Source organism: Hemiscyllium ocellatum (assembly GCF_020745735.1).
Source record: "Hemiscyllium ocellatum isolate sHemOce1 chromosome 27 unlocalized genomic scaffold, sHemOce1.pat.X.cur. SUPER_27_unloc_26, whole genome shotgun sequence".
In the NCBI taxonomy this organism is placed as follows: Eukaryota; Metazoa; Chordata; class Chondrichthyes; order Orectolobiformes; family Hemiscylliidae; genus Hemiscyllium; species Hemiscyllium ocellatum.
In genome coordinates this window covers 40,303-64,330 of record NW_026867494.1, presented here as the reverse complement: position 1 = coordinate 64,330, position 24,028 = coordinate 40,303, and the positions used below count along the sequence as shown (strand labels likewise).

The following is a 24,028-nucleotide window of genomic DNA, read 5'->3' as shown; positions in this document are numbered from 1 at the left end:
AAATCAACTGCATGACACTGTAATGTTTTGTGATAAATTCTATGTCTTACGATCCTGCTCAACAACTACCCGATGAAGGAGCAGCACTCCGAAAGCGAGCGCTTCCAAATAAATCTGTTGTGACTATAACCTGGAGTTGTGTAGATTTTAACTTTATCCACCTCAGTCCAACACCAGCAACTCCACATCATTTCTAATTAACACAACCCACACCTCCTGGTGCTGCCAGTAAACTTTACAATGCTGATAAAATGACACAGTACCTGCACTCCTGAAATATTTGCAATTTCCAACAATACTAGCTACCCATTCACTGCTCCATCTGATACATGACACTGGAAACTTAGTGCAGGAGGCTGAAAGAAATGAGCAGCTTTAAAACAAAAACCATTTGGAGCTCAAAGCCTGCAATGAGAGCCTGAGCCCGGCGGTAAGTTCAGGTAACCCTTTATTGTGACCCAACTTTGTTACAGCTTCAGAATGTCCCCAGAAAAAAGGCGTAGAAAAAGTAGCTTTTTATTTAAAAACAGCTCAAAGTCAAAGCGCACACACGCCCTTTCTTAGCCTGTAGGAAGTATTGCCTCATTCAGCAATTTCAACGTATACTCTGTATCCAAGTAGGTTTCTCCCTGTTCATTTGCTGGGGAGAGGGAGGGGCCCAGTGGTGGAGAGAACGGGGGGGTGCAGTGTGGAGCCAACCATAGGCCAGAAAGGGTAAAGGATGCTGCTGGGACAACTGAGTGAATCCTTTCCCACAACGGTAGTTTCCTTCCCGAAAAATGACGTGAGTGAATCAGATGGGGGTTTTATCGCCCTTCACCACCACCCCACCCTAACTCCTCCCCCGCCCCCCCCCCAAAAAATGGCTTCATCGTTAGACTTGGAACTCTAGATTACTGACTGAATTCCAATTTCACCATCTGCCACGGCAGGATCCGAACCCGGGAGGCCCTGGAACTGGATGAATATTCCAGTCGATAATGGCACTCAGGCGTCACTCCTTCAATGCCCCTGCTATGGCACGTGAACTTGCTGGTGCCTCTGCAGCTGGGAGGAGCAGGTGAACACCTTACTGCACCTGGGGCAACTGAAGGGCCTCTCCCCCATGTGGACCTGCTGGTGTTTCTGAAGTGTGATGGCCTGGGTAAAGCACTTCCCGCACTCAGGACAACTAAAGGGCCTCTCCCCCGTGTGGATCCGCTGGTGGGTCTGGAGGTTGGAGGCCCGGGCAAAGCCCTTCCCACACTTGGGGCACCTGAAGGGCCTCTCCCCGGTGTGGGACCGCTGGTGTCTCAGCCGGGCAGAGGCCTGGGTAAAGCACTTCCCACATTCACAACAGCTGAAGGGCCTCTCCCCCGTGTGGACCCGCTGGTGGGTCTGCAGGGTGGAGGAATCGCTGAAGCCTTTACCGCACTCTGGGCAGCTGAAGGGCCGCTCCCCTGTGTGGAGCCGCTGGTGGATCAGCAGGGCAGAGGCCTGGGTAAAGGCCTTCCTGCACTCAGAGCAACTGAAGGGCCTTTCCCCTGTGTGGACCCGCTGGTGTGTCAGAAGGTGGGAGGAATCACTGAAGGCCTTCCCGCACTCGGGGCAGGAGAGTGGTCTCTCCCCCTTGTGGATTCGCTGGTGCCTCAGCAGGGCAAAGGAATTGCTGAAGACCTTCCCACACTCAGGGCAGCTGAAAGGTCTCTCCCCCGTGTGGATCCGCCGGTGGGTCAGCAGGGCAGATGCCTGGGTAAAGCCCTTCCTGCACTCGGGGCAGCTGAAGGGCCTCTCACCGGTGTGACTGCGCCGATGAGTCTCCAGAGCAGACGGGGCACAGAAGCCTTTCCCACAGTCGCCACACTTCCACGGTTTCTTCACAGTGCGGGATTCCTCGGGTTTCTCCATGACCGAAACTTCAGCTGCACACAAACGTGGGTACAGCCCCACCCTGCCGTGAATTCGTCTTTCCAGGCCGTATAACTGTTTCAGGCTCCACACTCACTGCGCTGCAATGTAGGGTCTCTCATCCAGTCCCACTGATTCTGAAAATGTACTCGAGCAGGAAGCATACGCTTTGCTCCTTCTCACAGAATCACAGTCAAAACTCGTTCCAGTCCCGATGTCCCAGTGTCACTGTCACACATTGACATGAAAGTGAGGATTGCAGATGCTGGACAGTCAAGAGTTCAAAAGTGTGACACTGGAAAAGCACTGTAGGTCAGGCAGCATCCGAGGAGCAGAAGAGTCAATGCTTCGGGCACAAGGCCTTCATCTGTCAATTTTGAAATTTCCGTCTTCAGATCTTCAAATACTCTGTAAAAACAGATTACAAAAGTCATCACACTCAGTGCAGGGTAACAATTCTGAACAAGCAATTCCACTTTCTGCGGAATATACTTTTCTTTTGTTATTCCACAAAATTGAAAGCACCATCCCACTCTCTCTCCCCCTCTGTTCTCACTCCGCTCTAAATCTCAAGGTGCTGACTCAGGATCTTACAGATGCAACCAACAGAGTCATAGAGATGTACAGCATAGAAACAGACCCAAACCCAGGGAAAAGACTTTGTCTATTTATCCTATACATGCCCCTCATAAATTTGTAAACCTCTATAAGGTTATCCCTCAGGCTCCAACACTCCAGGGAAAACAGCTCCAGCCTGTTCAGCTTCTCCCTATAGCTCAAATCCTCCAACCCTGGCAACATCCTTGTAAAATCGTTTCTGAACCCTTTCAAGTTTCACAACATCTTTTCATTGAAAGGAGACCAGAACTGCACGCAATAGTCCAACAGTGCTCTAACCGATGTTCTGTACAGCCACAACATGACCTCCCAAGAGTTCAAAATTAACATGAAAGAAGTCTTCGATAAGCATTTGGTACTTAAGGTTTGACAAGGCACTGATGAAATGCATGCAACAATCTTGAAGGAAGGGACAATATAAATTATGGCTTCCACAATTTCTCAGTCTTCCATGGACTTGGAGGAGGTGCCAGAAGACTGGAGAACTGCAAACATTGCAGCCTGGTTTAAGAAAGGTTGTAATGCTAATCTCAGCAATTATAGAGTCGTAGAGATGTACAGCATGGAAACAGACCCATCGGTCCAACCCGTCCATGCCGACCAGATATCCCAACCCAATCTCATCCCACCTGCCAGTTTAAATTTGGTGGAGAAGCTTCCAATAATACTTATTCTGGTCAAAATTAGTAGTCACATGGAGAAAGGTGGATTGAGTAGGAAGAGTCTGCAAGGTATTTCTGACGGGGACACTGCATTTAACTAACTTGTTGGAGATTTGTGAAGACGTTACAGGCTTGATAAGGAGAACACTTCAGCTCTCCTCTTTGTTATCCATACCGGCTGTCTTGGGGAGCCTGGTACCCCTATAGCCTTGACATTAATCCGAATGGCATGCGTTTGAGGCGATTAAAGCACCAAAGTGTGACTTCAGATTACTTGGCTACATTGGTGTCTCGGTTTTGCTATCCTATCTTTCCCATAAAGGCTGACACTGACTGTGAGCAGGAGTCTGCTGGGCACCACCTTCATTAATCAAAAGGGAAAGAGCTATTGATTCAGCACCTCAGTAAATCTTGAGGCAGTCTTGGCTCCTATGCACATGTTGGGATGCATGTAAGGAGATGTTTATATTTTGCTTCTGTACTTAGAATTCATAAATTGAAACCAATGTACATTTTAAAAATATTCAAGATTAAAAGTACAGAGGAGATCAATATTATACAACAATCCAACAACCCCGTCCCAAGACAACATGTGCCTGACCCTCACAAAGCTGGCGGCTGGTTGCCCGGACAACCCGAGAGCTCCTTCCCCGGTGAAGTAAACACTGGGCCTGTGGGGCTTTTATTCGCGGCCTGCGGCCTCCCCCTAGGAGTTTATAAACTCCCCAGTCTCCCTCCTCCCGCGGTTCCCAATCCTACCCTGTCTCACTGTCTCCTCTCCCCGGGGGCAGGAGCCAGGTCTTGGCGCTCGGACCTGGCGACCTCCCCGGGATGTTTCTGAAACCTGGTCCTGTTCTGAAGAAGGGTCCCCGGACCCGAAACACGTCCTCACATTTCTCTCAACACGAGCTGCCGGACCTGCTCAGCTTTTCCAGCGGTTTCTGTTCTTGTTCCTTCAGCCGCCGGCGCCATTCCTCTCCCACACTCAGTCACACTGTCTCGGTCCGGCCGCGGGACCTACACTGCACATGCGCCAACACGCAGGGGGCGTGGTCCAGACAACGTCATCACCATCAGAGGGGGCGTGGTTGGGGAGCCCTCCAACCAATAGGGGACAATGGGGGTTGGTTTTCCCCGCCCCCAGCCTCCTGAAAGGTGAGTTACTTTTTAATTTTCAGCCTGTTCAGGAATGTTACTCCAGACCTTTGGAAAGCTGAAACATCGGGAAACTTCCAGACACAAACAAAGGGATTTTTAAAAATGAATAGAAATAGGTAAGGTAAATTACGAAAGAAGCCTAGTATAAAATATCAAAAGGGTATGCCAAAGGGAACAGAGTCGCTAAAGTAAATGTTGGTTCCTTGGAAGATGAACCAGGTGAGTTAATAAGGGGAACACTGAAATGACAGAGCTGCTAAATCAATACTTTTCCTCAGTTTTCACGTTGGAGGACAGCAGGACCGTTCGTATTGGAATGAGCAAGTCAAAGGCTAGACAAAAGGTAGAACTTAAACAATCAACGTCGATAGGTACACTATTAGGATTGAGTGCAAACAATTCCCCTGGGCCTGATGGCCTACCCTCCTAGGGTACTAAAGGAAGTGACGGTGGAGATTGTGGATTCATTAGTTACAATATTCCAAAATTCCCTGGACATGAGAAAGATTCATTAAGTTTATTTAATACAGAGATAGGCAGGTTCTTGATTGTCAAGGTGATCAAAGGACACGGGGAGAAAGCGGGAGAATGGAGTTAGAAACGTTTCAGCCATGATTGAATGGCTTCATTTCTGCTCCTATATCTTAGGATATTATGGTTCCAGTGGATTGGAAAAATGCTAATGTAATGCCTGTATTCAGAAAGGGAGACAGGCAATATGTGAAAAGTTGCAGACCAGTTAGTTTAACATCTGTTGTTGGGAAGGTGTTAGCGTCAATTATCAAGGAAGCAATATCAGGACGTTTGAAAAGTCAAAACTCTATCTATCAGAGTCAGCATGGTTTTATGATGGGCAAATCAGATTTGACTAAGTTCTTCATAGATGTAACAAGTGGATAATAGGGATCATGTAGATGTAATATATCTGGCTTTTCAGAAGGCATTTGCTAAAGTGCCACTCAAAGCATTAATTTGCAAGGTTAGATCATGTGGGACATGGGGCGATTTATCAGCTTGGATAGGTGACTGGCTGATGGGCAGAAGACAGACAGTCTGAATTGATGACTTTTTTTCTGGATGGCAAGATGTAACTAGTGAGGTGCACAGGGTTGGGTCCTTGGACCCCAGCTATTTACAATCTACATTAGTGACATGGATACAGGGATAAAAGGCTCATTTGCCAAATTTGTGGATGACACATAAATAGACAGGATGGTAAGTTGCAATGAGGAAATACAAACCTTTCAAATGGATCTAGATAGGTTAGGAGAGTGGGTCAAAATGTGGCATATGGAGTTTAAGGTGGATAAGTGTGAGGTCATGCATTTTGGTCAAAAAAACACAGCAAAGCAACCTTTTTTCTAATAGAGGGTTTGGGATGATCTGGTGCAGAGAGATCTGGGTATCCTCATTAATGAGTCACAGAAAACTAGCATGCAGGTACAGTAGATAAGAAAGTAAGTGAATGCAGCATTCACTTTTATTGCTAAAGAAATAGAACATAAAGGGAAGGAAGTGTTGCTGCAACCAAACATAGCATTCCTGAAACTGCACCTGGAGGATTGTGCCCAGTTTTAAACTCATTTCCCCTTATATGGTTATGGTAGGGGATTTAACTTTCCAACAGGACTGCCCTAGGTTTAAGGGTTTAGATGGAGACGAATTTGTTAAGCGTGTTCAATAAAGATTTCTGATTTAGTATGTGGATATACCTATGGAGAAGGTGCAAAACTTGACCTACTCTTGGGAAATAAGGCAGGACAGCTGACTGAGGTGTCAGTGGGGGTGCACTTTGGGGCCAGCGACCATAATTACATTAATTTTAAAATAGTGATGGAAAAGGATAGACCAGATCTAAAAGTTGAAATTCTAAATTGGCGAATGTCTCGTTTTAACGTAATAGGCAAGAATTTTCCAAAGCTGTTTGGTGGCAGATGTTTGCAGGTAAAGAGACGGCTGGAAAATGGGAAGCCTTCAGAAATGAGATAAAGAGAGTCCAGAGACAGTATATTCCTGTTAGGGTGAAAGGAATGTCTGGTAGGTGTAGGGAATGTTGGATGACTGGAGAAATTGAGTATTTGGTGAAGAAAAAGAAGGAAGCATATGTCAGGTATAGACAGCATAGATTGTGTGAATCCTTAGAAGAGTATAAAGGTAGTATGAGTATACTTAAAAGGGAAGTCAGGAGGACAAAAACTGGATATGAGATAACTTTGACAAATAGGGTTAAGGAGAACCCAAAGGGTTTTTACAAATACATTAAGGACAAAAGGGCCACTAGGGAGAGAATAGGGCACACCAAAGATGAGCAAGGCAGTCAATGTGTGGAACTACAGGAGATGGAGAGATACAAAGCGAGTATTTTGCATCAATGTTTACTCTGAAGAAGGACATGAAAAATATAAAATGTAGGGAAATAGATTATAACATCTTGAAAAATGTCCATATTACAGAGGAAGTGGTGCTGGATATCTTGAAACATGAAGATGGATAAATCTCAAGGACCTGATCAGATGTACCTGAGAACTCTGTGGGAGGCTACGGGAAGTGATTGTTGGGCCCCTTGCTGAAATATTTGCATCATTGATAGTCACAGGAGAGGTGACGGAAAACTGGAGGTTGGTTAACGTGGTACCACTATTTAAGAACGTTGATAAGGAAAAGCCAGGGAACCTGACATCGGTGGTGGGCAGGTTGTTGGAGTGAAACCTGAGAGACAGGATTTACACATATTCGGAAAGGCAAGGACTGATTAGGGATAGGCGGCATGGCTTTGTGCATGGGAAATCATGTCTCACAAACTTGATTGAGTGCTTTGAAGAAGTAACAAAGAAGATTGATGAGGGCAGCAATGGATGTGATCTATATGGACTTCAGTAAGGTGTTTGACAAGGTTCCCCGAGGGAGACATGTTAGCAAGGTTAGATCTTATGGAATACAGAGAGAACTAGACATTTGGATACAGAATTGGCTCAAAGTTAGAAGAAGGTAGTGGAGGTTTATTTTTGAAACTGGAGGCTTATGACCAGTGGAGTGCCACAACGATCGGTGCTAGGTCCACTACTTTTTGTATTTTTTATGCAAATGACTTGGATGTGAACATAGGATGTGTAGTTAGTAGGTTTGCTGATGACACCAAAATTGGAGGTGCAGTGAACAATGAGGAAGGTTACCTCAGATTACAATGGGATCTTGATCAGATGTACCAATGGGCTGAGGAGTGGTAGATGGAGTTTAATTTTGATGAATGCGAGGTGCTGCATTTTGGAAAAACAAATCAGAGCAGCACATCTACACTTAATGGTAAGGTTCAGGGAGTGTTGTTGAACAAAAGAGACCTTGGAGTGCAGGTTCACAGCTCTTTGAAAGTGGAGTTGCAGGTAGATAGGATAGTGAAGAAGGTGTTTGATATACTTTTTTTTATTGGTCAGAGTATTGAGTATAGGATTTGAGAGGTCATGTTGTGGCTGTACAGGAGAATGTTTCGGCCACTTTTGGAAGAAGTGTACAATTCCGGCATCCTTTCTCTTGGAAGGATGTTGTGAAACTTGAAAGGCTTCAGAAAAGATTTACAAAGATGTTGCCAGGGTTGGAGGATTTGAGCTAGAGAGAGAGGTTGACTAGGCTGGGGCTGTTCTCTCTGGAGTGGAGGTGGCTGAGGGGTGACCTGAGGGGTTTATAAAATCATGAGAATCACGGATAGGGCGAATAGCCAAGGTATGTTCCCCCAAGGTGGAGGAGTCCAAAACTAGAAGGCATAAGTTTAAGATGAGAGGGGGAACGATTTAAAAAGGAACTAAGGGGCAACGTTTTAACGCAGAAGGTAGAGCGTGTATGGAATGTGCAGCCAGAGGTAGTGGTGGAGGTGGGTACAATTACAACATTTAAAAGGTGTCTAGATGAATAGTTCGGATTTAGAGGAATAAGGAGCAAATGCTGGAACTTGGGACTGGGCCAGATTGGAACATCTGGTCGGCATGGATGAGTTGAACTGAAGTGTCTGTTTCTGTGCGGTGTGACTCTAGAAGGCTATAACTGCTATGACCGAAACTGGACCTTTTTACTGATAATGTTCCTGCTGGATTTTTTTAGTGCACCCAGTTTCAGTCGATTTCTGGTGGGTAAAATTGGCATATGTCCTGTATCCTGGAAATTCTGAAATATAAAAATAAATAATTCTCCCTGTGAATGGTACAATCCACACCCCGTGATGTGAATGGTACAATCCTCCCCTTTCCTTTTGCCCCTCCACACCCCTCCACCTTCGAATAATACAATCGTCCCCCTCTGAATGGTATAATCCTTTACTCCCCCACAGACATTAAGGGTACAATTCTCCCAAGTCTCAATGGTACGATCCTTTCCACACCACCCCGAATGAATGGTACAATTCTCCCCCTGAGCTGGGATTCCCCAATCCCTTTCTGTTTCACATTTCCGAAGCCTTTCCCATTTTGAAAACAGTCTCTGTTTCTGGTCTTCCCACCAAAGTGCATAACCTCAGACTTTACCACATTGTATTCGATCTGCCCCTTCTCTGACCATTCTCCTGGCCTGTCCAAGCATTCTCAGCATGGACCCCTTTGGAACTCCAAAGACCCCTTTATGCCAACTCTCTACCTTCTGCCAGTCAGTCAATCCTCGATCCGTGCCAGCACCTTGCTCCTACACCAGGGACTCTTACCTTACTTAGCAACCTCCCGCACGGCACCTTGTCAAAGGCCTTCTGGAAATCCAAATCGCTCACGTCCATTGGCTCTCCCTTTGTCTAACTTACTCATTACCTGCTTAAAGAATCCTAATAGATTTGTCAGACATGACCTTCTCTTGTCAAAGCCATGCAGACTCGGTCCTGTTTTAACATGCACCTCCACATACTTCCCACTCTCACCCTTCCTAAAACCCTGTTAAATTTACCCATTTTTACCATAAATGCATTGTTCTGCTCTTAAAAATGAATTCAAGTTTAAAGATTTCATATTATGTATGTACACTACCTTTGCCCCTCGTAATATTTTATCCTTCTGAAGAAGACCTTCAGAAAAGATTAGCACAAGGTATGAAACTGACTGTGTGACTGCATCAAGTAAAGGAATTAGTAAGAATGAGAAATGAGCAGCTAAATATCTAAACCCACCCATGCAATGGTCAAGAAGGCACAACAACGCCTTTTCTTCTTCAAGATGCTTAAGAAATTCGGCACGTCCATGATGACACTCACCAACATTTACAGATACACCATAGAAAGCCATGTATCTGGTTGCATCTCGCCCTGCTACGGCAACTGCTCTGCCCAGGACCAGAAGAAACTACAGAAGGTTGTGTGCACAGCACGGTCCATCACAGAAGCCAACCTACCATCCATGGAATCCATCTACACTTCTCGTTGTCGTGGAAAGGCTGCCAACCTCAAAGACCCCTCCCACCCTGGGAATGATCTCCCACACCATCCTCTGTCAGGCAGAAGATACAGAAGCTTGAACACATGTACCAACAGGTTCAAGAATAGCTTCTTCCCTGCCATTATTAGCCTGCTGAATGGAGCTCTCCAATTTGAAATCTAATGTTGACCGTGCTTCTGTGCACCTCCTGTGCAGCTGTAACCCTGTACGCCTCACTCTGTCTAAGCGCAGTATGACCTGCATGTCCTCGTTTGCTCGGATCTGACTGTACTGCTGATAAAACAAAACTTTTGACTCCACTTAGGTACATAGCACAGTACCGGCCCTTTATCCTAGTCTAAAATCAGACTGACCTACATACCACTTATTGTACTAACTTTCATGTACCTATCCAAGAGTCGATTAAATGTCCCTAATATATCTGACTCTACTACCACTGTTGACAGTGCATTTCACATAGCCACCACTATCTGAGTAAGAACCTATTCTGACATCTCCCCGAAACCTTCCTCCAATTACCTTAAAATTATGCCGAGAGTGTGGGGTGCTGGAAAACCATATCAGGTCAGGCAGCAGCCATGGAGCAGACGAATTGACGTTTTGGCATCAGCCCTTCATCAGGAACGAAGTTTGTGGGCGGGGGTGCTGAGAGATAAATGGGAAGTGGGTGGGGTTGGGGGAGAAGGTAGCTGAGAATGCCATAGGTACATGAAGGTGTGTGTATGTGAGAGATGGTGGTGGGGGGGAGGAGGGGGGGCAAGATGATAGTTCGGAGGGGGTTATGGTGCAGATAGATAGGAAAAATGATGGACATGTCAGAAGGGCAGTGCAGAGTTGGAGGCTTGGGACTGGGATAAAGTGGGGGAGGTGAGGAAACTGTTGAAATCCACAATTTATCCTGTGTGGTTGCAGGGTCGCAAGGCAGAATATGAGGCGTTCCTCCTCCAGGCATCGGGTAGTAACGGTTTGGCGATGGATAGGTTGGAGAAGTGGGTGGAGCTGATAGATTGAAAAGTTGATGGACAGGTCAGGAGGGTGGTGCTGAGTTGAAGGCATGGGACTTGGATAAAGTGGGGTGGGGGGTGGAAAATGATGTCTAGTATATGCAGTCCTCATTTTCTCCTCCTCAAAATTATAGACATTTGTAAGGGGCATGGATAGGGTGAACGTCCAAGGTCTTTCCCCAGGTAGGGGAGTCCAGCACTGAAGGGGCATAGGTTGAAGGTGAGTGGGGAAAGGGACCTGAGGGGCAATATTTTCACGCAGGGGGTGGTGCGTGTATGGAATGTACTGCCAGCAGAAGTGGTGGAGACTGGTACAATTACAACATTTAAAAGGCATCTGGAAGGGGATATGAATAGGAAGGGTACAGATGAACATAGGCCAAATGCAGGCAAATGGGTCACTAGATTAATTTAAGATATGGACTGAGGGGTTTGTTTCCGGCTCTACAACTCTAGGACTCTACGTCTACTTAGTCGAAACCAATTTCACAAAATGAGGAATAGGTCATTCACCCCTTCCAGCCTGTCCTGAGCTGTGGCCTAACTGCACATATTCCAGTGCAAGTTTCAGAAAGATTTCAGCAGCTCTTTTTAAAAATTGAAATGCGTTGAGACTTCAATGATGTTTTGGAATATATAATTTTAGCTATTCTCAAATTTTAAAGATAAGAGTTACTAGTGAACAGAGCGCAAACCGCCCAGTGCTGCCAGTAACCTTTACAATGTTGATGAAACGATGCAGTACCGGTACTCCTTAAAAATTTACAAGTTCTAACGATATGAGCAAATCATTCACTGCTCCATCTGATACACGACATTAGAAACTTAGTGCAGGAGGCTGGAAGAAATGAGCAGCTTTAAATCAAAGACCATCTGGAGCTCAAAGCTTTCAATGATAGTCTGAGCCTGACAGTAAGTTCAGGTAATCTTTATTGTGACCCAACTTTGTTACAGCTTCAGATCTCCCCCAGCAAAAAGGGGGAGAGAAAGCAGCTGCTTTTTAAACAACTCAAGGTCAAAGCGCACAAACTCCCCCTCCCTCCACCCCACCCCATTTTCTTTACTCTTGGTCAGCACTCTTTATTCCTGGTAATTGGATCCTTGGTACAGCCTTAACCCGTGGGGCCGGGAACGGGGGCAGTGTGGAGTGAAACAGACTGCTGTGGGTCTGGAGTCATGTGTAGGCCAGACCGGGTAAAGGATGCAGCTGGGACGACTGAGTGAATCCTTTCCCACAACAGCAGTTTCCTTCCCTAAAAAGGGCGTGAGTGAATCAGATTGGGGTTTTCTCCCCCACCCAACACCAGAAAATGGTTTCATCATTAGATTCTGACCGAATTCCAATTCCACCATCTGCCGCGATGAGATTCAAACCCAACAGATCCCAGAACTGGGTGGATAGTCCAGTCGATAATGGCACTCGGCAGTCGCTGTCAGTCTCCCTGCGATGGCATATGAAGTCGCTGGTGGTTCCGGAGGTTGGAGGAGCGGGTGAAGGCCTTCCCACACTCAGGACAGCTGAAGGGCTTCTCCCCTGTGTGGACCCGCTGGTGCCTCAGCAGGGCGGAGGAATAACTGAAGGCCTTCCCGCACTCAGGACAACTGAAGGGCCGCTCTCCCGTATGGACTCGCCGGTGGGTCAGCAAGGTGAAGGAATTGCTGAAGGCCTTCCCACACTCGGGGCAAGTGAAAGGCCTCTCCCCCGTGTGGATCCGCTGGTGCCTCAGCAGGTGGGAGGAATAGCTGAAGGCCTTCCCACACTCGGGACAGTTGAAGGGCTCTTCTCCCGTATGGACTCGCCGGTGGGTCAGCAAGGTGGAGGAATTGCTGAAGGCCTTCCCGCACTCAGGACAACTGAAGGGCCTCTCTCCCGTATGGATTCGCCGGTGGGTCAGCAAGGTGGAGGAATTGCTGAAGGCCTTCCCACACTCGGGGCAGCTGAAAGGCCTCTCCCCCGTGTGGACCCGCTGGTGCCTCAGCAGGTGGTAGGAATAGCTGAAGGCCTTCCCACACTCGGGACAGCTGAAGGGCCCTTCTCCCGTATGGACTCGTCGGTGGGTCTGCAAGGTGGAGGAATTGCTGAAGGCCTTCCCACACTCGGGGCAACTGAAAGGCCTCTCCCCCGTGTGGATCCGCTGGTGCCTAAGCAGGGCAGAGACCTGGGTAAAGCCCTTCCCGCACTTAGGACAGGAGAACGGCCTCTCCCCCGTGTGGACGCGCTGATGAATCTCCAGGTCAGACGGAGTACGGAAGCCTTTCCCACAGTTATCACACTTCCACGGTTTCTCCATGTCCGAAGCTTCAGCTACAATCAAACGCATGTACTTCCCCTCACTGCTGGGAATTCCTCTTTCCAGGCCGTATAACAGTTTCAGGCTCCACATTCAGTGGGCAGCAACAGTTGGGTCTCTCATCCAGGCCCACTGATAATGAAAACTTACTCAAACAGGAACCAAAAAGGTTTGCTCCTTCTCACAGAATTATAGTCAAAAATCGTGGCTGTCCTGATCAATTGAGTGACTGTCAGATATTGACGTGAAAATAAGGACTGTAGACGCGGGAGAGTCAGTGTCAAAAAGTGTTGCGCTGTAAAAGCACAGTGGGTCAGGCAGCATGAGAAGCAGGAGAGTCAACATTTCAGGCATCAGGCCTTCATCTGTTCATTGAGACTTGCATCTTCAGATCTTCAAATACTCTGTAAAAAGAGATTACAAAAGTCATCACTGTCAGTGCAGGGTAGAAATTCAGAACAAGCTATTCTACTTTCTGTGGAACACCCTTTTCTTTTGTTAGTTCACAAAATTGAAAGCATCATCCCACTGCTCCTTCATCAGGTGGTTGTGGAGAATAAGACCATAAGGCACAGAATTTATGGAAAGACATTTGTGTCCTGCCACTGAAATGATATATTGAACAAACCTGGATTGTTAAGTCTTTCATCTTTTACAATGGATTACAGGTATCATAAATATGTAAATCACAGAACTTCCTGTAAGGCACCCTCTCAAGCTAACATAAGGCTTTATAACAAAAGGTGACATCTCAGCTCAGACAATGCATTAAAGGGATGAGGCTAGAGTTTGTCAGTATCCCAATCTGGAGTCAGACTGGTTCTATTTCCAAAGCAGGAATTTAAAAAATATTACCTGGATTGACTGCCTGCATGAACTGCTGAGTCTCATCCACCAGCTGAAATGACTGGATAGGGAGGGCTTGATCCCCACAGTGCAATGAATTCCCACTTTCCACCAAAATCCCAAATGTGCACACTCACTCAGTTGCTCTCTCACAAATGCAAGATTTCTTCTGCTCCTAGGAAGAGCAAAACATCTATGAAACATCTATGGGTGGCATGGTGGCACAGTGGGCAGCACAGTGGCACAGTGGGCAGCACTGCTGCCTCACAGCGCCAGAGACCCAGATTCAATTCTCGCCTCAGGCGACTGACTGTGTGGAGTTTGCATATTCTCCCCATGTCTGCGTGGGTTTCCTCCAGGTGCTCCGGTTTCCTCCCACAGTCCAAAAATGTGCAGGTTAGGTGAATTCAAAATGCTAAATTGCCCATAGTGCTAGGTGCAAGGGAACGGGTCTGGTTGCGTGCACTTCGGTGGGTCGATGCGGACTTGTTGGGCCAAAGGGCCTGTTTCCACACTAAGTAATCTAGTCTAATCACGAAAGCTGCTTTGAAAGTTCAGTCTTCACAATCACACTTCTGCTTTCACCAAGACAATTAGAGTCATACAGAACGGAAACAGACCCTTTGGTCAAACTCGTCTGTGCCAAACAGATATCCAAAATTAATCTAGTCCCATTTGCCAGCATGTGGCTCTTATGGTTCCTGTTCATGTATCCAACTAGGTGCATTTTAAATATAATTATATCAGCCTCACCACTTCCTCTAGCAGTTCATTCCATACATGCACCACCCTCTGCGTGAAAACAATTGCTCCTCAGGTCCCATTCAAATCATTCCCCTCTCACCTCAAACATATGCCCTCTAGTTTTGGCCTCCCTGACCCTGGGGAAAAGACCTTGGATATGCACCCTATCCATGCCTGTTATAAACCTCAATAAGGCTGCCCTCAGCCTCTGATGCTCCGGGAAAAATATCCCATACCTAATCAGCCTTTCCCTGTAGTTCAAACCCTCCAAGCCTCACAACAGCCTTGTAAATCTTTTCCGACCCCTCTCAAAGTTTGAAAGTTCTTTCCTCAAGCAGGGAGACCAGAACTGGACGTACTATTCCAAAAGAGGCCTAACCAACGTACAGCCACAACATGACTTCCCAACGCCTATACTCAATGCTCTGACCAATAAAGGAAAGCATACCAAACACCTTCTTCACTATCCTGTCTACCTGCGACTCCACTTTCAAGGAACTATAAACCTGCACTCCTAGGTCTCTTTGTTCTGCAACACTCTCCTTCACTGTACCAGTCCTGTCTGGATTGTTTGACCAAAATGCAAAACCTCACATTTCTCTAAATTAAACTCCATCTGCCACTCCTCAGCCCACTGGTCCATCCAATCAATTCTAATTTATAGTCAATTCTGCTTCCTCTCTTATTCCCTCAAAGCTAAAAGTCTCCATCCCACACACTCTCCTTCCCTTCTCACTTTGTTGAGCCTAATCCCTGTTGTATCTCATCCTGAAGGGTCTAGGTGATGCTGATTAACAGGCCTATACTCAGGGGAGATCTAATTGAAACATACGGAATACTGAACGGCCTGGACAGAGTGGACGTTGGGAAGATCTTTCCATTGGGAGGAGAGACTAAGGCTCAAGGCACAGTCTTAGAGTAAAGGGAAGACCCTTCACATTGGAGATAAGGAGAAATGTCTTCAGCCAGAGAGTAATGAATCTATAGAATTAACTGCCACAGAAGGCTGTGGAGGCCAGATCACTGAGGATATTTAAGACGAGATAGATAGGTCCTTGAGTATCAAGGGGATCGAGACTTATGGGGAAAAAAGCAGGAGAACACAGATAAGAAACTTAATAGCCACGATCGAATGGTATGAGCAGACCCAATGGGCCGAAAGGCCTAATTTCTGCTCCTATATCTGATGGTCTCTTGCTGTCCTGGACACAAAACTGCATGAATCCAGGTAAGATTCTGTTAATCCATTTTTTAAAATTAGAATCAGTCTGACCATTGTGGTTCAGACAGCCTCACACAGGGAAACTCACACCTTCAATACATTATCTGGGACGATGTGACACCAATTGGGAATGTAACTTTTTAAAAAAAATTTTGCTATTCACATATGAAAGAATGACCATGTTGGTTTCAGTTCTCAAAGATGAGAGACTTAACAAACAATCCAGGTCTTTTTTAATATATAATTTCAGTTACATCACACTGTAAACCTTTGCTATAAATTCTGTGTCTTACAATCTTATTCTTCACAACCATTTGATGAAGGAGCAGCGCTCTAAAAGCTAGTGCTCCCAAATAAACCTGTCGGACTATGACCCTGTATTGTATGATTTTTAACTTTGGACACAGAGCGTGAGAATTGGGAGCAGGAGTTGGCCAATTGGTCTTTCGAACCTGGACCAGCATTGAACAGACCATAACTGGATATGAATCTACCAAAATCTAGGTGGATAAGCTGGGACTTTCTTCACTGGAGCACAGGAAGTTGAGAGGTGACCGTACAGAGGTTTATAAAATCATGAGAGGTATACATGAGGTGAATGGCAGGTGTCATTTCCCTCAGGTGGGAGTTTCAGGATTACGCAGCAAATTGTGAAAAGTGAGAGGAGAAAGGTTTTGAAAAGACTTGAGGGGCAACTTTTTAAAAAAAACACGTGGTTCACGTGTGGGATGAATGTCCAGAGGAAGGTGGATGCCGGTATAGTTACTTTTAAAAGACATTTGGTTAAGTACATGAATAGGAAAGGTTTGGAGGGATATGGGCCAAACACTGGCAAGTAGGACTAGATTAGTTTGTGAATACAGTCAGCATGGACTAGTTGGACTGAAAGGTCTGTTCATGTGCTGTGTGACTGTAACTGTTCTCTACTGGTCTTAAAAACATTTTCTTGCTTTCCCCCATAAACATCCACTTCATTGTTTGTTGCTTAGCAACTGTAAACTGATCTGACAGCAGTTTAACAACAAGGTTGTAAATTAACAATTTTCCCCCCAAAGATTTCTCTTCACAATCAGCACATTTCTAATGAGAAAAAAAATCTTTCTTAAAAAAAGATAATCCTTTGTAAATCCTATCAACTTAACTGATAAATTATTTGTTCCAAGATTTCTTCCACTGTCATTCTACAAATGGAAGGTGCAGTTCAAGTAATTGTTTTCTGGGAGGTATAATTCTCAATAAGTGATCCAAACAAGACTAAGGAATAAACAAAACAGAAAACTTGATTCTAAAGCTTGGGAAGTTACAGTTTAAAATTACAGCCTAGTGGTATTATCATTAGACTATTAATTCAGAACTCAGTTAACATTGTGGGGATCTGGGTTCAAATCTCACCATGGCAGATGATAGAATTTGAATTCAATAAAACAAATCTGGAATTAAGCATCTTAAGACAACTGTGAAACCGTTGCCGATTATCAGACAAACCCAGCTGGTTCACTAATGTCCTTTAGGCAAGGAAACTGCCATCCTTCCCTAGTCTGGCCTATGTGACTGCAGACCCACAGCAACACGGTTGACAATTAACTGCTCTCTGGGCAAACTCAATGGGCAATAAATGCTGGCTTAGCCAAAGATACCCATATCCCTTGAGTGAAGTAAAAAATGTTTAGTAAAAGAAAAGAATTGAGAAGATTTCTAAAAAATTAGTATACCTAAAACAAACCCTTGTTATCAATAATTGTAAAACATTTGGTTTCAGGCCTCCCAAACTGATCACAGTAATAGACACTACTCTAATTTTCACTGGCTTTCGAAAAGTCCTCCAAGATAGAAGTTTCAAGTATGTAAGATGGTGCAAATCCTATTGCCTGCTGTTTTATTCAAACAATGTAGACTGAAGCAATTTAAAGAAATAAAAGAAAAACTGAAATCCAACTTTCCAATGGAATCTCACATTTTGTGACATGATAAAAGAAATGGAACTGACAGGAATTCAGTTTGATCATATATTAATCTTCAAGAATGTATAACAGGCACAACATCAATATATTGTTTTAATACTTTCAAAATCTGGTGAGACTGAGGAAGTTTAAGTGGCAAAGAAACAAATATATACAACACAGACAAAATAAACAGAATAGTGGGATGGACTTAAACTATTATGGTGGGAATGAGGCAACAGGAGCCTATTACACAGTCAAAAGAGTACTTATTTGAATGAAACATTGAGGAGGACAGTCACAGCAAAGTGGAAGTCAGTGCAAAACAAGCAGATAAAGCAGGCCTACAATGCTGTTCGGGATGGAGTTTGAGGATTTTGACCTAACAATATTGAAAGAGCAAGCCTGGATGGCGAGTGGTTTAGAAAGGTACTTGCAGATCCCAATGTTCACAAGGACCCACTGCACTTGTCCTGTAGGCAGGTGTAGACGTCATGGCTTTGAATGGCACCATCCCAGATACCTTGGTGAATTTCTGCAATGCATCTTGTAGATGGTACATACTGCTGCTAATGGGCAGTAATGGAGGAAGTGAATACTCCTAGATGCGATTCAATCAAATGGGCTATTTTGACCTGGATGATGTCAAGCTTAGAGTGCTGATGGAACTGATGGCCGGAGGTAAGAGTTCAGTTACTCACTACTTAATTCCGAGCCTCTGATCTGCTTTTGTAGCCATAGTATTTACATGGCTGGTCCACTTTACTTTCTGGTCAATGATCATCCCAAGGATGTTGATAGTGGGGGATTCAGTTCAATCACGTTAAGATTGGTCAAATTCTCTCTTATTGGAGATAAGCACTGCCTAGTATTTCTGTGGCATGAGTGTTACTTGCCACTTTTCATCCCAAACCTGGATGTAGTCCAGGTCTTGCTGCAGTCAGATAAGAGACTGCTTCAGTATCTGAGGAGTTGGGAACACTGAACACACTGCCATTATCAGTGAACATCCCTACTTCTGACCTTATGATGGAGGGAAGGTCATAGATGAAGGACCTGAAGATGGTTGGGCCTAGAACACTGAGGAACTGTGCCTACTGGCACAGTGGTGGCAGTCCTACCACTGGTCTAAATGCCTGATTCAAGTCCCATCTGCTACAAATGTGCTTAATAAAATATCTACACAGGCTGATTGAAAATACCTACACTGATGAACTCCTGCATGGGTGTCTTCGAGCTTAGCTGATTGACTTCCAAAAACCTCAACTATCTTCCTTTATGTTACATATGTCACTAATCTGTGGGCAGTTTCCTCTCTGATTCCCATTAATATGGAGCTCTTGATACAACACTTCGTCAAATGTGTCCTTGATTTCAAGGTTAATCACTTCCATCTCATGAATTCAGCTCTTTTCTCCATGTTTGAACCAAGATTGTAATGAAATTGAAAGCTGAGTGACCAAACTGAGTGTCAATGAGCAGGTTATTGCTAAGCAATTGCTGCTTGAGAGCACTGTTAATGACACCTTTCATCACTGATGATCATGAGTAGATAGATTAGGTTAGATGCTGGTGACTAGTTGGTTCAGTATTTATTGACACCCTTAGCTGTCCCTGAGAAGGTTGTGATGAGCTGCATCTAGAACTGCTGCATTCGACTGCAATAGGCAGACCCACAATGCCATTAAAGAGGGGGCTCCAAGAGTTCTACCCAATGATACTGAAAGAACGGCAATATATCTCCATGTCAGGATGGTGAATGCTTTGGAGGGGAATCCATAAGTGTTGGCATTCCCATGTATTTGCTGCCCTTGTCCTTCTGAATGAAAATGGTCTTGGGTTTTAAAGCTGCTGTCTAAGGAATCTTGGTGGCACGGGCGGCACGGTGGCACAGTGGTTAGCACTGCTGCCTCACAGCGCCAGGGACCTGGGTTCAATTCCCGCCTCAGGCGACTGACTGTGTGGAGTTTGCACATTCTCCCCGTGTCTGCGTGGGTTTCCTCTGGGTGCTCCGGTTTCCTCCCACAGTCCAAAGATGTGCGGGTCAGGTGAATTGGCCATGCTAAATTGCCCGTAGTGTTAGGTAAGGAGTATATGTAGGGGTATGGGTGGGGTTCGCTTCGGCGGGTCGGTGTGGACTTGTTGGGCCGAAGGGCCTGTTTCCACACTGTAAGTAATCTAATTGTTGCTCAAAAAATCAGATGAACTCAGCCTTGAATATATTCAATGACCCCTTAACTGCAGGAAGACATCCCCACTTCTGAACTCAATTCCTCCTGTTAATATACCACTTGCTTTGCTGATTGCTTGCTGCACCTGTCTGACAACTGGCAGTGACTGGTGTAGAAAGACACTGAGCCCCCTTTCTACATCCACATATCATTCCCTATTCCCTTGGGCCCAAAACATCGACTATCCTGCCTCTCGGATGCTGTCTGGCCTGCTGTGCTTTTCCAGCGCCACACTTACTGACTTTAATATCCAGCATCTGCAGATCTCACTTTCTCCACGTCTCAGTATATCACCATTTAAATAATAATTCCTTTCTGCTTCCCCCCCCGCCCCACAGCAAAGGCTACAACTTCACATTGTTGTATTCTACTTCTCACGTATTTTCCAATTGTGATCTTCTCTATGTTGGGGAGACCGAGCATAAAGTTGGGAACGGTTTGCCAAGCTTCGCAGACAGGTTCACAGAGGTTGACGGGACCTCCCAGTCACCACACATTTTAATTCCCCTTCCCACTCCCTTTCTGAAAAGACTATCTTAGGCCTCCTCCATTGCCACAATGAACCAAACAGCAAATTGAAGTAACAACACCTCATCCTCCGTCTGGGCAGCCTCCAGCCCAGAGGACTCAACATTGAGTTCTCCAGTCTCAAATAATCTCACTTCCCATCCCCCTCGAATCCCTTCTCAGCCCCTCCCCCTCATTTCTACTCCTCCCTGTCATCAACCAGATTTATTCCTCCCATTGACCCACCAAGTCGGACCCTCCACCTGTCTTCACCTATCCCCACTTCACCACCCAGCCCCCAGGACACCGCTACACCCATCCCCAATCCTGAAGAAGGGTTACACGTGACTTCTCCACCTCCTGATGTTACCAGGCTTGTTCTGTTCTTCCAGCCTCCTGCCTGTCTATTTCGTCAATTGCGACACAGACGTGCAGCAACGTTTCCAGAGTCTGTTCCCACCCCGATTCATTCCCTTTCCTTTAAGTTGCTGCAAGTCAATTGAAACCCTGAATTTTTTAAAAAATGGAAAAGGTGGCGAGAAAACAGTGACCTGTACTCACAGATATTGGACAGAGGAAGGAAGTTGGATTCTGGGGTGAAGCTCGATCTTCTTTCAGAGAAACAGCAGCAGCTTCAGAAGCTCATGGTCAAACTTCCGCATTCAGACAATGGGGTGACTCTGATTGGCGGGAGGACTAGACTCCTTCCGGTCCTCCAGTACTTCCTATTGGTCAATCAAAAGAAGATCGCGTGCCTATTTTGGCGGACTGTGATGAGCATACCCGGTGTTTTGCTGACACCAGAAAACATGCGCAGTATGTTCTTTTAAGATGCGGGTGTTACTGACAGATTTTAAGTGTCCAAATGCCAAAAAGAAGAAAAGGAGTAGAGTCACAATATTTTTTCCCCTGTGGTTCGACATTTTATTGCTTTTGCATTTTGTCTCGCTGCTCAACTTTTGCATGTCTTTTCTCCTTGTTGAGACAGTCTCCCCGTGAGCTGACTGGGCAGAGCTTTAACCAGTTACACTGACTGAGAGGGTCTCCCCGTGAGCTGACTGTGGGAAGGAGCTTTAACCAGTTACACAGGCTGAAGAAACATTACACTATTCGCAGGAGGGAGTGACTGTACACGTTTCCTGAGTGTGATCACACTTTCAGTTGTTCATTTGAAACACAGAGTCAAAAAGTCACCAGAACTGCGGAGAAGTTGTGGAAATGTCGACACTGAGGGAAGGGATTCCATTCCCTGTCGGCACTGGAGGTTCATCAGCTCAGTCGCAGTGCGGAGAGGCCGTTCTTCAAAAAAATTATTACAACATTATTTCTCATTGACAAAAACACATTTACGTTGCCTGATTACCTTGAACTTATACAAGTGCCCTATCATAATATCTTTAATAATAGCTTTGAACATTTTCCCTACGACATATGTTAAGTTAAACGGTCTGCAGTTTCCTGTTCTCGGTCTCACGAAAGGACTTTTCTAATCTAAAGAAACGACCCTGAAACTAATGAGATTTGGAAAATTAAAACCAATACATTAAATATTTCACTGGCTAGTTTGTCTTTCAGTGTCGAGGATGAAATCAGACTTGTCAGCTCGTAGTTCCAACAATTTACTCAGTACTACTTCCCTAGTAATTGTAATTTTTTCAGTTCCTCCCTCCTTTCAATTCCTGATTTACAGCTAGTTCCAGGGTGTTACTTTTATCCTCTCGAGTGAAGTCAAATTCTAGCTCTTTCCAATTCATCTGCCATCTCTTTATCCTCCGTTACTGAATCCCCAGACTCATTTTCTGCAGAACCAACACTTACTTGTTAACGTTTTTTAAGAAAAGCTGACAAAACTTTCCTACCTGTTTTTATTGTTTTGGCTAACTTTCTAACCATAATTGTTGTGTTCCTGCCTACATTATTTCTGACGTTTTGCCACAGCTCTCAACTCTAGCATCAACCTGTCTGCTTAGTCGAGAGAACTAAGCTTGGATAAGTGTTGCAAAACACACAAGGGCAAATCTGTCCTCTCCAGAAAGTGTTAGTGCTTAACATGATAAAATTCACTTTGAAATATTGTTCATCCAAATTTTACCAAACACATACTACAGATTCAACATCCCACAATGACACCCAGTTTTGTTATGATCTTTAATTCTGAAGAGACATTTGAATACCCAGTGATTAACTGAGAGAACTCTTCGTTAATTTTTCACATTTTGAAACAAATAAAAATGACCAATTAACTGGATTAACTTAGCAGAATGGGATGTATAGCCTTAATTGTAAATCTATGTTTCTTTACATCCCTGCAAGAGTTCCCACGAATATCTACATGAATCTTGATAGTTCATTCACTTTCTGGGAATAGTCCAAGGCATGCAACATCTCTCTAGGATTCCAAATATTCCTGGTAATTGTATGTGAGGAAAGTTCTGCCACCCTGGCAACCCACAATAGGCCCACAATTGGCCAAACTGTACCAAAACACCCAGAATGCCTCAGCAGGGACCAAGCAGGCTGACAAGTGAAACTAGGCAGGACTCGCAGACAAGGGAATACCTGTACACTTCAAGCACGCACTAACAATGACAGAGCACCACCGCTATCCCAAAGCCCCGAGGGCAGCTTCACAACCCAGCAACACCAAAGCCACACAAAGGACAGGTCAGACAGAGAGGCACCAGCAAGAGCACTACTCCCAGGACAGGATAATGGAAGCAACTCACCACTTCAGAGGAGACATTAGCACCTCCCTGCAAAGAGAAATGATCCATCGATACTGTCAGAATGTTGCTTTGTGTAGAGAATTAGGACATTCCTCTGATAACTGTTTTCCAATTAACATCATTGTAACCATATTACTCGATTTCCAGCAGCAACATTCCATTGCCATACAGAGAACTGGCTGTGGGGTCACTTTACTACCTAAAGCCAACCTGTCCCTACAATGTGCCCCTGCCCCGAACCCCGCCACCCTACTCCCACTAACTCTGACCACCATTACGGATGACCACGACTGTTTAGACCTTGTCCAGCAGGTCGTCACCCCGCACCTTGACCGCTCTGAAACACCTCTAGACAACCCTGACCTCATACTCGATACAGATGGCTCCTCCTTCAGACCCTCAGAACACTGCACACCGGCAGGGTATGCCATCTGCACTCCTTTCTCAGTCCTAGAGTTAGCTGCACTGCCAGATGGGGCACATCTGCACAAGCTGTGGTGCTGTTTGTGCTCATTCGGGCTTGTGTCATTGCTAAAGGACACACAGCAAACATTGATCCTGACTCCAGATATGCCTTCGGAGTCATTCACGATTTCGGCACATTCTGGAAACAGGCAGACTTCATCATTTCAGCAGGGAGGCCACTACAACACTCTGCATTGATATCTAACCTCCTGGTAGCAGTCCTGTTACCCTCAGCCCTAGTAATTATCAAATGCCGTGCCCATACCTCTGCCACTGACCCGGTCACCCTCCGGAATGCCTCAGCTGACACAGCAGCCCGGAAGTC

The 24,028-nt window shown here is 45.4% G+C and overlaps 1 protein-coding gene across 2 annotated transcripts; it reads right to left on the bottom strand.

Moving 5' to 3' along the window:
• Window positions 1–444: 444 nt before the first annotated feature.
• Window positions 445–21,230, bottom strand: LOC132807883 (zinc finger protein 239-like). 2 transcript variants are annotated; one of them, XM_060821831.1, is made up of 3 exons: window positions 21,074–21,230; window positions 12,186–13,426; window positions 445–1,779 (listed from the first exon to the last, which is right to left on the bottom strand). In XM_060821831.1, exons 2-3 carry the CDS (start codon window positions 13,113–13,115, stop codon window positions 1,015–1,017), a joined length of 1,695 nt encoding a protein of 564 aa, XP_060677814.1. In that variant the 5' UTR covers window positions 13,116–13,426; window positions 21,074–21,230; the 3' UTR covers window positions 445–1,014. The 2 variants fall into 2 exon arrangements, with proteins under 2 accessions (XP_060677814.1, XP_060677813.1); XM_060821830.1 differs by lacking the exon at window positions 445–1,779 and adding an exon at window positions 13,878–14,043 and having other exon boundaries at window positions 11,645–13,426; window positions 21,074–21,210.
• Between the last annotated feature and the right edge of the window lie 2,798 nt (window positions 21,231–24,028).

Coding starts and splice junctions, on each gene's coding strand:
- LOC132807883 (XM_060821831.1), bottom strand. CDS start 13,115: ATGTGGAGCCTGAAACTGTTATACGGCCTGGAAAGAGGAATTCCCAGC. Junction 1,780..12,185: donor GGAACCACCAGCGACTTCAT/ATGCCATCGCAG, acceptor CGGCGCAGTCAC/ACCGGTGAGAGGCCCTTCAG.